At 42.6% G+C, this 15,857-nt stretch overlaps 1 protein-coding gene and 1 long non-coding RNA gene across 2 annotated transcripts in view; one reads left to right on the top strand and one right to left on the bottom strand.

Moving 5' to 3' along the window:
* NIBAN1 (niban apoptosis regulator 1) overlaps nt 1-15,857 on the bottom strand; it is a 59,731-nt gene that overhangs the window by 8,246 nt on the left and 35,628 nt on the right. Inside the window, exons 6-10 of the mRNA XM_042873881.1 lie at nt 8,170-8,285; nt 3,048-3,152; nt 2,796-2,958; nt 2,006-2,193; nt 1,643-1,804 (exon numbers count right to left, since the gene is read on the bottom strand). Of these exons, the coding sequence (XP_042729815.1) occupies nt 1,643-1,804; nt 2,006-2,193; nt 2,796-2,958; nt 3,048-3,152; nt 8,170-8,285 (734 nt within the window). The remainder of the gene's footprint in view (nt 1-1,642; nt 1,805-2,005; nt 2,194-2,795; nt 2,959-3,047; nt 3,153-8,169; nt 8,286-15,857) is intronic.
* On the top strand, nt 9,423-10,833 carry LOC122181412. Its single transcript, XR_006179419.1, has 3 exons — nt 9,423-9,574; nt 10,275-10,340; nt 10,686-10,833. It is a non-coding gene; the product is annotated as an uncharacterized LOC122181412 (long non-coding RNA).

The following is a 15,857-nucleotide window of genomic DNA, read 5'->3' as shown; positions in this document are numbered from 1 at the left end:
GGGGATTTTTTTAACTGACTGCAGATGATGTGGAATTGGACCACACAGGCTGTATTTCTACACAGTGAAGAAATGGAGAAGATGCAAGTTTGCTTCATCTGTGTGTGCATCAAGAGGCAGCACAGTAATGGCTCAAGCCTTCCCATAAAATAACAAGACACAAACAGTGTAAAGTTGGAAGCTGATTCCTAGAGGAATGACTCATTTATTGCATTTTTATGTGAAGCAAATCATGAACTGACAAAGTCACTAGAGCTGGTTTATTTACACTTAGTGCTACACTCCTAAATTCCCTAGATTTGACCACTAGAGGATGCCAAACTCCCAAACCTGTAGCTGTGCCCTAAAGAAGAATCCTCCAATGTCTCCCAAGCTAGAGTTAATCCAAATGCTTGTTTTATATTAAAGCTCCATGAGAAACATCTGACCTTACTTGTTAATAAAATAAACACCCATGGACACAAAGTGAAACTAGTTACCATTTTTATGAGAAAAATAATAGCCTCTTAGAGAGAGAGAAGCAGTAAGAGCATTATCAGAATAACTTCTGCTTTCATTTAACTTATTTATCGTGAATTTTCACTCATGTTCCCTCCAGGAAAAAAAAAAAAAAAAAAACAAAAAAACAAACCAACTAACCCGAATCATAACTGGATTTGTATGGGATGTACTTTCTGCGTAGTTCTTTGTCTTTATTTATGGTCTTCACTTACTCAAAGACATTTTGTTTGAGCAGCATTTTGGAATAATTCTCCTAAGAGGCTCAGATGCAAAATCAGAATTTTAATTCTAATTAATTATTTGGCAGCTGACCATTGCTGTACTTAGAAGAATTGTTTTTGGGAAAACCTTATCCCAGCACTGCGTTAAAAACTTGTTTTCCTTGTCCACAATTCCCACCTCACATAACGAGACCAGCTCCATTTCACAAGATGACCAACTATATTACTTAGTTTCTCAACAATGGATTAAAATCACAGGATTCAACAAATTCAACGAAGCCAAACCTGCCCTGCTCTCTAGCAATGGAAAGAAGCCTGCTGGATAGGTCATAATAGGTCTCCAGCCAATCATCCAGAAGAAATAAAAGTAAAGCCCATACCAATGCACATCTGAGAGGAAAAAGAGGAGGCATTCCTTTTTCATATCAAATGACACAGTCCCTTAAAGCCATGCCCATGAAATAGCAAAGCAATTGGCAAGTTTTGACATTAATTACCTTATTTCATATTGGTGAGAAAATAAACTGTGAAAGAGGAGACATTCTATTTTGGTAAAAAATATTTAGGACCCTTCCTGAAAAATCAATCCTGGGGAATAGAAATCAGCCATCCCCATCAGCATAAACACAACTTTTCGGGGTGCAGAGACACTGAGAATTCAGAATGTGAAGGTTCATGGGAAGAGATGATCCATCCAAACTTGTTGTGTCTTACCTTAAGACTCACACTCACGCAATCCTACTAAATAAGCATGAAAATGAGCTTCCAGCTGTGATTTTCTTAGGTTTAGTTATCTGCACTTTGACTGATGTATATATTCTGAGCCTCTTGCACAGCTCTTTATGAAGATTACTTTGAAGCAGCTTACAAGGACAAATCTAACCAGTTCTCTCAGGAGGAAGAACTGGTTTTTACAGTACCTCTTGCATGAAGTTCTGTGTCCTCTGAACCACAAAGTCAACGTGATACACCTTGAAGCAACTCTTGAGGTCATGAAGGAGCTCCTGGAGGAGATTCACTTTCAGATAGCTGGGCTCCATCTTCACAGAATTGAATGGTAGGTTCATAAGCTGATCCACATCCTGTATTCCAGTGGAGGAAGAACAGTGTTTTTAAAAAAGCAACGCAAACCCAATTTTTAATAGAGAATGTAAGATTTTCTATACCACAAAACCAAGCAGCAACGTACTCCCATCTGGAGAAGCAACTTCTGCTGTTAGTCAAGTTCTAGATAGAAAATCCTTGTGCTCATGTGAAGGGCTCCAGCTGCATTTTTGTCTTACCTCCTTTAGCTTTGTGGTATCATTTGTCTTCTGGAAGTTCTGGATGATCTCATTAACTTCTTTATCAAAAAGTGAGCGAACTTCAGTGAACCCAGAACTCACAGGACCCATGAGCTCCTCCAAAATGGATGTGAGGAAGGGTTGAATATTTTCTGTGCAGCATTTCTGGGCAGGCTCAGAAACGGTGGCTGGAGTGTAAGACAATACACACAATGGACATAACTTAAGCCACTAAGATACACAGCGAAAAGAATAATCTGAACCGATCTGCTTCACGATGGATTAAATGCCTCTGTATGTTTCCATGGAGTTACCTCTCTTTGGTGGTGACAATGGTGATGAGAGTTAAGAATTTTCTGAGTGGCAATGAAATGTCTTTTCTTATGCCCCACCTAATCAAAGTAGCAGGTTGGGGGCACTGAAAGCCAAGGAAAGGGAAGCTCCAAGTACTGATTAGTGCTCAGAGGTTTGCACAAAGCATGGCCATGACGCCTCTGTAAGGATTTAACTGACCTTGGCATCCTAGGCTGTTATGTGTGAACACCAACATAACATCTCCAGTTTTATTAAAGCAGCTCCAAAATTATCATCTATTTATTTACTAACTCAAGCAACATCAACTGATGCCTGCCTACTTTTTGCACTCCTTTTTATACTCATAGCAAATTACACATCTTTTTCACATTACTTTAAAATCATGTTAAGAAGCCCTCTGGTTTAAGTGTGCTTCAGCAGCCGATGAAATTGTCACTAAAGAATTGCTCCCCAGCATGTTTGTTCCACTACTAACCTTTGATTTTTCCAGCTAAGAAGTTCTTGGAGTTCAGAATCTGATCCATGTCAGAGCGAATGGTGCCTTCAAGAGTTTTTGCAAAATCTCTGCACTCTTCTTTCAAGGTACTCAATCCTTCTGCAACCTGCTGCTGGACTAAGCTATAAGCTTCTTCTACAAACTGAATTCAAACAAGTAAGTGAAGATCAGAATTGGCACATACAGACAATTAGTATGAGAATTGACCATTCTGGAAATACCCGTACTTACACCAAACCAGGCCCGCTTCCTGTCATTCCTCTTTCCTTTCATTTTAGGCAGGATCATTGTCTGAAGATTGGGAAGGAGCTCCTCCATCACAAGGTTGCTCAAGATCTACATTGAGAGATTAAAATGACCAGTTCACGCACTGTTCTTCACCTAAAAACTGAACACTCCCATCAGAGAATGATGTGTAAATACAGGGGCTCCAGACATAGAACAGTTCAGCTGTCCCAGGTTGCCAGGAGGACCATATTTAACACATCAGGTGTGATTGAGAGAAGTTCTTTGAATTTCATATGAAGATTTTTTTCTCTGAAAAGCTTTGAAAGACTGTGCAACTACTGATAAAGGAGGAACTAGGACGCTGAACTACAATGACCACTCAAATGTACTGCATGCTATTATAAAATTGGTGTGTAAACCAAAGGAGCCAAAATGATTGATATGAACTGAGGAACTGGATCTAAAACACGTGAAAAGCTGTTACACTGACTGCTGCTTCCCCTAGCTGACCTTGCTCTGGGCCACTCACACCCTCTCAGATACCCAAAGACTCAGCAGCCAAAGGATGCTTCTACCAGAACACTAATTGATCCAAAAAGCAACATGTGGAGGTAGCAGTGTAGTTCTCTAGGACTGTTCCTTGTAGGCACTGATTTCACAGTTCACACAAGAACAAGAGATCAAAGGAAAATCAGAGTATGGGACAGAAATATAATGCAGAAATTGAGATAGATCAAATAATTCTACTCCGTTTTTTTGTTCCCCAAAAAGTACGAGTATAACACAATCTGAAGGTTCATTAGCTCCAGGCTAATCCTGAGGCAAAAGGGATACAATGAACAGCTGCTGGAGTTTGTGAAGAACTTTTCAAGCAATTACTTTTGTCAGTAAAACAACTATGCTGGTCTAAATACAGGAAAACTTTCATTTTGTCAATTTTTTTAATATAAAGTCTCCTTTCAAGCATCTGTACTGGCACGTAGAAAAACTAAGGAAAAGTTATCATTGCCCCAGTCGCTTTTGATAATTTAAGCATATTGTCTATTTTTCATTGCTGTATTTTTCTAAATTGACACTGAGTACTTTTCCCTGTCAGTAACAGAAGTTAGAAGTTTAATGACTTTTCAATACAGCAAAGAGTAATGAAAAGTCATTAAACTTCTAACTTTTCCAGCCTGCAGCAGGGCCCAGTGGTTTCAGAGGAGATGCATCACTCATTCTGAGCTCAGTAACTAAGCTGAAACTTGGGCTTGCAGCTGGTTCCAATCGGAAAGAAAAGATATCAGCCCAGAATACAAATGCTCCCAGTTTGGGGGGAGCAGTCAGTATGGTGGTGGGCAAGGCTGCAGTTCAGAGGGATCCTGACAAGATAAAAAAAAAAAAAGGAGTGGACAGAAACCTCACGACGTTCAGCAAAAACAAAGTCACAGTCCAACATGTGGGATGGAACAACCGCAGGTACCAGTACAGGCTGGTAACAAATGACTGGAAAGCAAATTTGCAAAAGAACACATCTTGGTGGTCAACAAACTCTACATCTGTCTGCATCTGTTCACTGCTACATATGGGAGGGTGTTGAGCAGACAGAGGCAGACTTTTCTGGGAGGTGCTCAGGGAAAGGGTGAAGATGACAGCTGCAAGCAGTGACAAGGCAACTGTTAAGAAAAATTTTGCACGTGAGGGTGGACATGGGAAGAAGTTGTGCCACCTCCAGCCTTGGCTACCTTCTGAGCTTAACTGCACAACTATTCTGAGCAGGGGACTGGCCAGACGACCTCCAGAGATCCCCTTTTAACTTATTTCTGGCCTTGCAGGTCTCTTGATAGCCTTCCCTTTGCACAGAGGAAGGTCTTTCTTCCTCGATGCAGAAATAATCAAGCAGTGCAAGGCAGTTCCCTGGTTTCACCCTCATCCCCTATTTCAGAAACTCTCTCTCACCAAGCTTTCTCCCGAATCACTTGCCCTGCACTTCCATCAGGTTTTGCTCCTCCTCTACCTAGGTCTGAATGACAAATCCTTTCTTGCTCATCCCACATGGATGCACCAAGCTGGCCATACATACACAGTCACAGGCACAAATCTTTTTTGAGAGTTTAACCTGTCCTCCCCATATTTGCATTTGCAAACATTGTATCTGTGACTTGAGAAAGCTGCAAAACCTTTTCTCCTCCTGCATTTTCCTATCATGGCCAACAAGACGATCCACTGGGGCTGCAGAGGAAAAAATTCATTACAGGATCAGCCCCATTTCTATTTCTTGCTGATCTTGTCTCTGAACATGTTTCCCACAGAGGCATCAACCAGTGCTGGAGACATGCTGGATTCTTAACTTCCTCTACACAAAGTGTCTTGATTTGGACCTCAGTCTCTTGTCTTATTCAGTCACTACTTATAATTCAGAAGAGGGAGGAAAATCTGTTTTTTCTTCTGGATGTGTTCATTTTCTGTTCATAGATCTTGCCCCAGTATATATTTGTACTGGCCCACAGTTACAGAGCCCCAGTTGCTAACTTATGATGACAGAAGCAATACTACTGTGCATATGCTATACAGAATGGCACATAAACCTTTCATCAAGGCTCTTCATTTGTCCTGACTGTACAGCACATATAAAGCTGCTCACAGCATCCTGAAAGCTTTGAGGTGTGGTGGATATCCTGTAAATCAACAAGAGGCATGGGAACTCTATAAAAAAAAAAAAACAAAATATATCTTCAGGTTCTGTACACTCCCCACTTTATCTGGGTGAAGAATTACTGGTTTGCTCAACAGTGTCAATAAAGTCTCACAAACTGTGTTGTCCTCCTTTCCTTCCAGTGATACTGGAACAGGGTTATGCTAAATGAATGCATATTTGAAGCCACCTCTTCTAGATTTGATGATGCCCAGCACAGCCCTCAAAGGATCACTGTCCTGATGCACCCAGCCACTGGCTGAGCTGACAGAGAATGCAAATGCACTGTGCAAGAAAGGCTCCCTTTGTGGTAATGTGCTCCTCCTTTCCTGCTATCAACAAACCAACCATGCACTGGGAACATGACTGGGAAATAACAGAAAATTAGACAGCAGGAGTAAGAAGGGCTTTGCCTGGATGCCACAGGTCTTAACGTGTCTCCTCGGCATAAAGCAATCCCTACAGAAACTTAATACCCAATATCCTATGTACTAATATAACGTATATTAGTACAATGTTTCTATGATTTGCAACAACCTAGTGTTGTTTCATGCAGCTGAAGCACTTACAAATTATGCTGCAGCACCCTGTGGATTCAGCTACGCTGACTCAAATCACTGTCAAAACCACTGGAATAACTGAGGCCATAGATGGCTAAATTGCTTAAGAGAAATCTCACAAATAACCCAAACTGGAGCACCATAAAATGGAGAAATTAAAAACAAAAAACAAAAAACGCCAGAGGGGGGTTAGGTTTTTTAATCCCTTGATTTACAAGTAAGTTATTCTACATTCATGTAGTACTGATCAACAGAGTTATGCTGGAACATCATGGTGTTGCAGTGCTCTCACTGTGTGGCTGTTCTGTTGCCTATAACATGCACTGCCAAAACCTTTGCTGTTTTGATTTTTTTCAGCATTTACCTACAGAAATACCACCTGCAATTCAACATATCCTCTGTTAATAATAAAATATTAAAAAAGAAAAAGAAGAAAAACAAAATCAGGGAAAGAAACTTCTGCAACTCCCCAGCACTCTGGCAGCTCTTCAGCAGAGTTCCTGGCTAATTGTTTTGCTAAATCCATGCTGCAGTACCTAGGCAGAGCTGCGTGAGCTAATGACTGCTTTAGCACATCCTGTGGAGAGTCTGCCATTATAAACCAATGTCAGTAAATGTATTTATTGGCATTCTGCAGAAATTTTTACAGCAACAAATTGTAGCCTGCTTGCTCCAAACCATTCACTTAGCTTGGACATTTGCCTAAAACAATTCTTCTACTCAGTCGAAATAGGCATGAGAACACACTCTATTTACAGAATGAAATATTGCTAAGAGGATAATAGCATAACTAGTCTGGATGTCTTCTGATTATGGTCCTCTTGAGCTTTATGCGTTGTGAATAAAGAGTTGGCAAGCAGTAGGCAAAATAAAACATAAAATGAAACTAGTGCTATAACAGTTCCATAATGTGAGGGGGGAAGGAAGAAGAGAAAAACTCAGTCCCTCCACTGGAACAATTAAACTCCTTACATTATGGTATTTATTCTCAAATGTTAGCAGAAACTGACCCCCAGTGTGGTGGCTCTGGGAAAGATGCTGCTTATAGATTCTTCCTCATTTTCCACGTTTTTCAGCATTTCCAAGGTTTACTTTTTCCAAATGCATTATTTGGTTTCTTAAAACAAAACCCTGCGTCCTGAAAGCTCTATCAGATTTTTGCCATCTTCCCAAAGAGAAACCATACTTCACCAAGGAAAACACCCAACAGCTGGTATGAAAGTAAATGTTCGCTGCTGAGTGCTTTGAAAAAAAAAAACCATATAAACCAGGGCCCAAATAATGTCTGAGTCACACTAAAATATATTTGGGGTGATGCTAGAGGGATCAGCAGAGTTACTTCAGCTACCATCAGTGTTCCACTTGCTCACACAGGTGCCTGAGTATGGACCTCGATCCTGAGCTCAGTGTATCATTTCAAGTGCATCAATCTTTGGCATTCTGAGTGTAATTGCTCCTGAGCAATGCTTCAGAAGGCTGGCACACGTGCAGCAGGTCTACCAGCCTGTCTGCTCAGGACTAAAGCTCCATTTGCAAAGAATGGGGAAAAGCAAAATGAAGAGATCCTTCAAAACACACGCGGGGCTGCCCTTCTTCATAAAGCCTCATCTCCTCTGATGGCACTGGGAGGCGTTGGACCACAAGGAACTGGAAACTGTTGTTAAGAAGGCAATTGCAACAGAAGAAAATACATTTCTTATCTGCAGAAGAGCAGAAAAGGCAGAAGGACGGAGCACGCCCCAATGCAGCACACAGCAAGGATTGCCTGCGTTTTCCTGCATTTTAGCATTTCTTTTTAAAATACTTTTTTTCCCCAGGAAGCTTTATAACCGCCTCTGTTCTCATAGCTGCGGCAGCCAAAGCCCCCCACATCAGGAAGATGTTGGTTTACCTCTTTTTCATTGCCGGTTGTCATTTCCCATGTCCCATAGTGGCCCTTCTCCTGTCGGAAGAACTGAATGCCTTCTAAGAACGCCTCGACTTCATACGTGGTCTGCTTGAGAAAATCTGAAGAAAAGGTAACACAAATAGCCTTTAATAAAAATAAACACCTTTTAAAATCCACTTTCTTGTCCCATGCACATACCAGAGAAATATTTTCCAATCATTTACTCAGCCTAAGTGCTCGAAGACCTTTGAGTTTCCATAAAGACTCAGAAGCATAATGTTGCCAGATACAAACTGTCTCATCTAAAATGTTAAATTAAACCAACACTATTAACAGTTAGTGTAGAGCAAAACAGAGGAAAAGACAACCAATTTATAGGGAGATCTGTCTGTGGTAGACTCTGACAAGCAGTCAGTAACATCTGAAAGCTCATCCCTTTATATTTATGAATGAAATAAGATGGCACAGGGGCAAATGGTGACAGCACGTAGAAGGGCCAGCAGTTGGGAGCTTCTGCTTCTTTCAGTTAAGGTAGCAATTAAGAATGTAAGATACTGATAATTATCTCAGTGACAGCACGATGTGGGCCCTTGAGAAATTGCTGAACTCTGACTTACCATTCCCCAACACTCTTCTGCTTCATTTGTTTTGCTGCGGAATAGGAGATTTTTTCATGAGCAATAACAATGGGACAAAGTAAGTTTTTTGCTTGTGCCAATTAAGAAATTTCTAACAAAACTGTTGTGCTTTTCCCCAACATTTCAGGAATGTTTAACCCCAGCTCTGAATTACCTGCTGCTGTCTGTGGGTGCTACTGCTAGATGGTAGCTCGTCCCCAGCCTGCAATGATAGCCTGCAGACACTGTGTTGTACAGAGGAGCCTGCAGCACTGAAACACCTGCAAACAAGTGGCTAGGCTAGTTTGCTCTTAAAAACACCAGGGAGCCAGCCATGACTTGGAAATTCTGTCTCTGGCAACTTCTTCTTTCCATACTGCAAGAATTTTGAGCTATTTGCAGTCAACAGTCTCCTTCACATGACAGCATGCAAAAACACACCTAAGTAAAGCTGTAACAGCTATCATGAAGCAAAACAAGCTTGTCGTGATCTGGGGAGAAATTCCTCTGCCTCAGAAGGTGGAACAGCTCTCTAAAGAAACGAGGCTGCTTGGCAAACCTAAAGAAGGCTGAAAAACCACAGCTGAAATAGATCAGGAATCCAAGTGCTGCCCATGCTGAGTAACAGCTTCAGGATTACCGTGAGGATTATTATTGTAGGGGAACAACAAAGCCATGACAATTTATTGTCTCCTCTGCAAGGTTAACAAGTTGCAGCACTGATCAGCTGAAGCACTATTGTGTGCATGCTAGGAAGAAAGGAGGGAAGAACAATGTTAATTCTATCAAAGGTAAGTATGATGCTTTTGAAGATGCTGGTATGTATAAGTAATTGTTATGCAAAGTCAGAGATTAAATTCTCAAGCCTTGCCTGACAAGAAAGTCATGCAAGTCAAAGTCATGCATGCACATCAAAGTCATTTGATGTGTTCAGGAAAGTTTCTAAAGACAAAAGCTTTACAGGAGGCTTGCATGCACACCAAGGGCAATAGAGGGATTATACAAATTATAGCGAATTTGGAAGATTAACACTATGCTAACTCCCCTTCTATCTCCTCCCTGCATTTTACCAGCTGGTAGGCACCACCCCTGTTTTGCAAATACTCAGAGGTTCTGAGAGATCAAACGATTTCTTCAACACCACACAATGATCAACCAAGAGAACAAAAGGCACATAAAATCCCAATCTCTTTTTCAGTGCTACCTCCTTAATTTATAGCATTTATAATAGCAAATCATAAACCAGGATGCAAAAATACCAGTTTAAGAGTTGTACAGTCAGGCTGCTTGCTGCCAAGAGAAGATCCTCTGATGGCAGCTTGGACAAAAGAATGGAGTACTCCACCTGTAAAATTGGTGGAGTGCTGCATCTGAAAGCTTTTGTCCTCCTGAAAGCAAACTCTGAATGTTTAGACCAGGCTTAGCTGGAGGAAGGGAGAATGCAGCTTTTCAGCCCTCCCATGGTGACTCACATGTTTTGTTTCTCCACAGCTGTGCTCCCTCCTAACCAAAAGGGACAGCAGAGCATCCAAAGGGCTGCATCTTGGACCTGCCAAGGTGACGATTTGCCAGTGCTGACAAGTCTCTGCTCTCAGATCATGGAGTTTTAAACCCCATGCTCAAGGGAGTGCTCTGTTCTCACTGTTCCCGACCCACAGAAAAGTGGGAGGAAGGTGCTAAAAAAACAAGAGCAATTCTCTGTATAGTTCATGGGAACGGTGTCAGGCTGTAAGTAGCATAAAATCCCAAATCACACATTCTTTCCTGTGTCAGTAAGCACAAGAGAGCACCACAGTTATGGTAGTCTTACTGCAAATACAGCTCAAAGTAAAAAGGAAGCTTTATCCTTTCAAGGCCTACTGTCATTGCTTTAATGTAAGCAATTTTTGTCACTTTCCATAGGAGGAAAGGATTGCATCAGAGATAACGCACTGAGCAAGCAGATCTGTCCAGAGCTGGCCTGCGCAGAAGCTGTTGGCAATGGACACAAGAGGCACATTGATGGGAAATGTCTTGAGAAAAGGGAACTGTACCCAAGATGAAAGGAGCTGCAGTGCACATCCTGCAGGGTTTGAGGAGGGAAGAACCAGTGTAAGACAACTAGCAGTTTATGGAAAGGCTAGAAGGCTGTGGACAGATTGGCAGCCAGCTGCATTCTAGCAGGGCAAAGCAAGGGAAACAGTGAGTGAGCTGTTGGGTAGTAGCCCTGCTTTCGTGCAAGACAGAGGATGGTGCATGGGAGATGGAAGCAGAAACTGCAGCTGCAAGCAGGGCAGGTGGCAAACCCCTATTGTGTCAGGAATGATTGCTCATCTGCAGAAAGGACAACCTGTGCTTCCCTCTGGGGCTTCCCTTGATGCAGCTGGTGCCTATCACAAGCCATGGATCTGCACCCACTGCTGTAGAACCCGAAGCATGTCAGGGAGCTCAATGCAGCAGTGACTGTGAGTCCTCCTCCAACTCTCACACGATGTGTGGGGGTTGTGTGCTGGTGCAGTGTCTTATTATCTCTGGTTCCAGGTTTCTTTGAAGCTAACCTGGGTTGCTGTAGGTTATGTATTCTGGTGACACAATGGAACAGGTTGCCCAAGGAGGTTGTGGATGCCCCATCCTTGGAGGCACTCAAGGCCAGGCTGGATGAGACTGTGGGCAGCCTGCACATAGCAAGGGGGTTGAAACTAGATGATCATTGTGGTCCTTTTCAACCCAGGCCATTCTATGATCCTATATGTAAAGGCACACCTTAACAAAGATCGCTCTTCTTTCTGTGCAGTAATCACTGTACTACCTCAGTCTACTTTCCTACTTGTGTCATATACATGGCTTCCACAACCACAGCAAGCTGGAAACATCTGCTCTGCATGTGTGATGTACCTTATTCTCCTCTGCCTGGGCCAGCTGCTGCCCTCCTCAAAACAGAAAACTGTCCTTTCCTTTTGGGTAGCCTGTATGCACACACATAGGCTTCTAGCTCCACCTTCAAGCTCTATCTCTTTATGAAGGGAAGAGCCAAGCACAGAAAGATTTAATTGTCACTGGACAAGAAGCAGTTAGCAAATAAATCTTCAACAACATTGCAAGCTGTGAAGTTTACTGAATGTCCTCCAGCATAATGCCTGTGAGACTTTACGGGCACCCAGACTGATGCTACGTGCTTAATGCAGGCTCCTCTGCACTTGGAAAGTTCCCCGAGCAGCTTCTCCAGCTGCTAATGGATAGAACATCTGCTTGTTTGGGGAGAGCAAAACAAAATTCTGTTTGGTCTCTTTTATTTCGAAATAAGAAAAGCCACACAGAGACTCTATTTCTCATACCCCAGCATGCAGCCTAATTCAAATAACAAATGCAGATAAGATACTGCTAACAGTGCATTCCTTTTATAAACATAACACAGAAGCAGTTCATTCACAGAGTAACTGCTGCAAAGCTCCTACTGAAAAGAAGAAAAGACAACTGGAAATACCGTGACTTTCTGCATCTCCCCACATCACTTATCTCACGAAGGCACAGTGCTTTCAGTGCTGCAGAAAGCTGCCTGTAGGCACGAGCCTCCTCACAGTGTATGTCCCTCCAAAAATAAATCTTAAACCTTCGCTGATCGAAATGATGCTCAGAGGACCAGGCTCCTCAACACCCACTAAGAGCAGCGGGCACCGATGAAGTCCTGGTGCCAAATCCATAACACAGGAGGTCCCATGCCTGATTTTGGTCACATCCAATGTTTTGGCCACTGTCAGAATTCTGTCCCTTAATGTGGTTCTTCATGTTACCCACTACAGCTCCTTGGTGTCCCCCAGCAGATGCCTGGTCAGACAGCAGTAATGGGCCACCTTCAGCCCCAGGCTCCCACATGTGTGCCCAAAGGCAGTAGCATGGACTAGCTGCCCTGCTGTTCTCAGCCTCACCTGGCGTCATAGACTGGCCAGTCCTACCCTAGTCAAACACAGAAATTTTCTGTGCAAAACCTTCTAGAAACAGACTCTGTTAGCAGAGGCAGTAAGTGCCTTAGGGCTCGCTGCCTGGCACTAAAAGTGTGGATTTTCAGCAAATCTGGATGATAGGAAATCTGTGTTCAACCATTCCAATTCAAGTGCCTTAACTGCATGTACCACACACTGCTGCATCGGATGATTAATCACTCAGATGGCAATTTCCCTAATTACAACTGAAGGGAGGTACCTCTTTAATAATACAACCCCTAGGCTGCTATGCTGAAGGTTAAAACACTTTTCAATACCCAATTTAGCCTGTGCACCCCTCTGGGCAATCACTGTTATGAATAGGGCTCACTGCTGCAGCATTAAAAAGGAGTACAATGGTCACGACTCCACAGGAACAGGGATAGGTATCTGAAGACAGATAGCTTAGAGTAAACCTCCCTTCACAAATGCAAAGTCAACAAGCAAAGTCTTCATGTAAGCAGCAGAATGGCTCATTCCTGTGCTTCTCATAAAGCCTCGTGGCAAAGGCTGTGTTTGGGGAGCTCAGCAAAATGTTTCTGCAGCTCCTGGTGGGACTGTGGTCAGATGCGGTAACCAGACAGCAAGAATTTTCCACCTCCCACAATTTATGGGGTAATCTGCTCCGCTGAGACACCAACAGTTTGCAGTTCCCTCCTGCATCCCTCCTGCAAACTGGGCCTCGCTCATTTCTGGATGCAGCAGCAGCATTACAGTGTGGAGCTGCTCAGGGCCAAGGAGCTGCAGTCAGGATATTTTACGATGTGTAAAAACCGTGCATGCCATTCTTCAAAACCAGCAGAGTGCCCCAACTGCAATCCAGTAAATATCCCTCTCCCTTACGGGTTTTTGTTACGCTAGATTTATTACTTTTGTTGTTAATAATAATAAAGGGGTATACGGGCTGTGGACAAAGTACTTTACCAAAGCTAGCTAAGGCCACCGAGAGCAATCTAAGTCTTTGGCTGACATTTAACAAATAGCTGAGGCCCAGAGAAGATGAAGATGAACCAGTGCTAACACGGAATCCAGAAGCCTGAGCTCACAGAGTACAGGTTTTAATTAAAGAAATGCTGATCCTGACAATCCGCCCATCGTTCGACTTTCAAAACTCAGAAGCAGTCCACCCTGCTCCCTCTGCCTCCTGCAGCACCAACATCTGTGCATGCTCCTATGCTGGAGGCTGAGGACAGGTTGGTTCTGCAGTCAGTGGATGTTATTTTCCACATGGGTCCTGAATTCTTCCTGCAGGTAACTGTGGATGATGCCACAGCTGATGCCAAGCAATCTTATAGCAATGGTAGTATTTATATATGATGGTGATGCAGTCAGCCTGGCTCTTCTCTACTTCCTTACTAATTTAATTAATTAAATTAGAAACCTTGTTTAATTTCATATAACCTCACAGTAAAACATTCTTGCTCCCTCATCTACTTGGTGAAAACCTAGCTTAGATGATGGCAGTGCCCTTGCTGATCCCCTTATGTAGCATCTTCCTGGGACAAGAAAAATCTCTGGCTCTACAGTGTTGGTGAAGGGCTGTGCTTCTTGGGAGGCTGTGAATAGAGCAGTAGGAGGTGGACAAAGCTGAATAATATTTGGGATTTTCAGTGTTTTACTTTTGGTTTCAGCAGTCTCAAAAGATGGTGCTTCCACCACTTCTTGTTTGTACTGGACATCACCCTCAACAGAACAGTTTCTGTGATAAGATTTGCAAGTCAAACTTCTCCCAATTCCCTTCCTCTTCCAAGTCATCCTCCTCTCACCCCAGCATCTTTCTTTTGAACATATTTAGATTGTTGTGTTTCCCCTGCTTTCCATTAAACATGCTTTTTAATAATAATAAAAACAATCTATTTGATTTTTCTAATTGAATTTCTTTTAAAAAATAGCCCTTTTAAAACAAAGGCTGGTAAAAAAAGAAAACAGAAAATATCCATTCCAAAGCAAAGGGGGGCTGTAGAAAGAAAGGGCTATTATATTCCAGAAGTGTGGTATCTTAGCCATCTCAATAAGCAGGACGCTGCCAGCTCTCGTAGTGGCACTTTGAAGAAAGCTTCACACTGCCAACTGCCGACAGATTTGGGTGAAAGCATCTGGAGAACACTGGGGAGTCAGAGATGTTCCTGCAGTTAAAGAATGATTCCACCAACCTCCCTACACCACTATTAGGGGATGCCTATCAATACAAATAAGCGAGAACACCAAAGAGCAGTTTCCCTCTCTATGAATGATCTATCCAGCACAGGTTTCCTGCAGTAGCGTTTTTTTTTCCTATTATTTCAGACAATACCCTCCTGGGATTCAGTTGCTCTGGCTAAGAACCGCAGCAGTTACTGCTGGTTGCTCATCCGGTTTCTGTTAATGATGAGTAACTTTCTCCGAGGTGGTGCATGAGCATGATGAGCACTCATCACATGGAAAATGATGGACACAGAGAACAGGCCAAGAGAGAGTCCTGGCCCAGAAGTTGTTATGAACAGATGTGCAAAACCAAGCCATCATCTCCTTATCAGATGACAAAAAGAAGTCACCTGAGTTCTTAGGTATTTCAAGAGCTACTGCTTGTACTACAGAAAATTGCTAAGGAAGGCAATGGCCATAGTCTCCAAAAGCTGAGGTCCTGAATATTTCTGTCTCTTAAAAACCAAACAAAACAGTCCTGACACACAGAACTTCACCTAAGGGCTAAGTAAATCCAAGTGAATTCATCTTCCTGAATGTGGGGAAATTAGGAGGACTGGGGAACTGCACTTCATGGGATGACAGCCTGCTCTGGGCTGGTAAGCAGCTACAGCACCCCAGAGATATATCTCTGAATGAAAGAACACACAGTTTAGTTTCACAAAATGAATGCTGTCATATTATTATCCCAAACTGAGTTGGAAGTGAAGTATAACAGCTCAATCTGAGAGGCATCAATCTCACAGCTCTGATGTTTTCCGGAGAGCTATGTGCGGTGTATTATTCATAGATCATGTGGTACAAAACTGCTAACCACTAACAGAAGCAAGATGAGGTCATTTCCAAACAGGATACAACCCTGCAATAATACTCTGCATTTATAGCAAATAAAGTTTTGCAGCACAAACTCCCTCAGAGAAACATTACACCA

The sequence above is a fragment of the Lagopus leucura genome, unplaced genomic scaffold (assembly GCF_019238085.1).
Source record: "Lagopus leucura isolate 7727_CA_CO unplaced genomic scaffold, USGS_WTPT01 Super-Scaffold_100009, whole genome shotgun sequence".
NCBI lineage: Eukaryota > Metazoa > Chordata > Aves > Galliformes > Phasianidae > Lagopus > Lagopus leucura.
The sequence above is the reverse complement of the archived record's forward strand: the minus strand, read 5'-3'. Positions and strand labels throughout refer to the sequence as shown.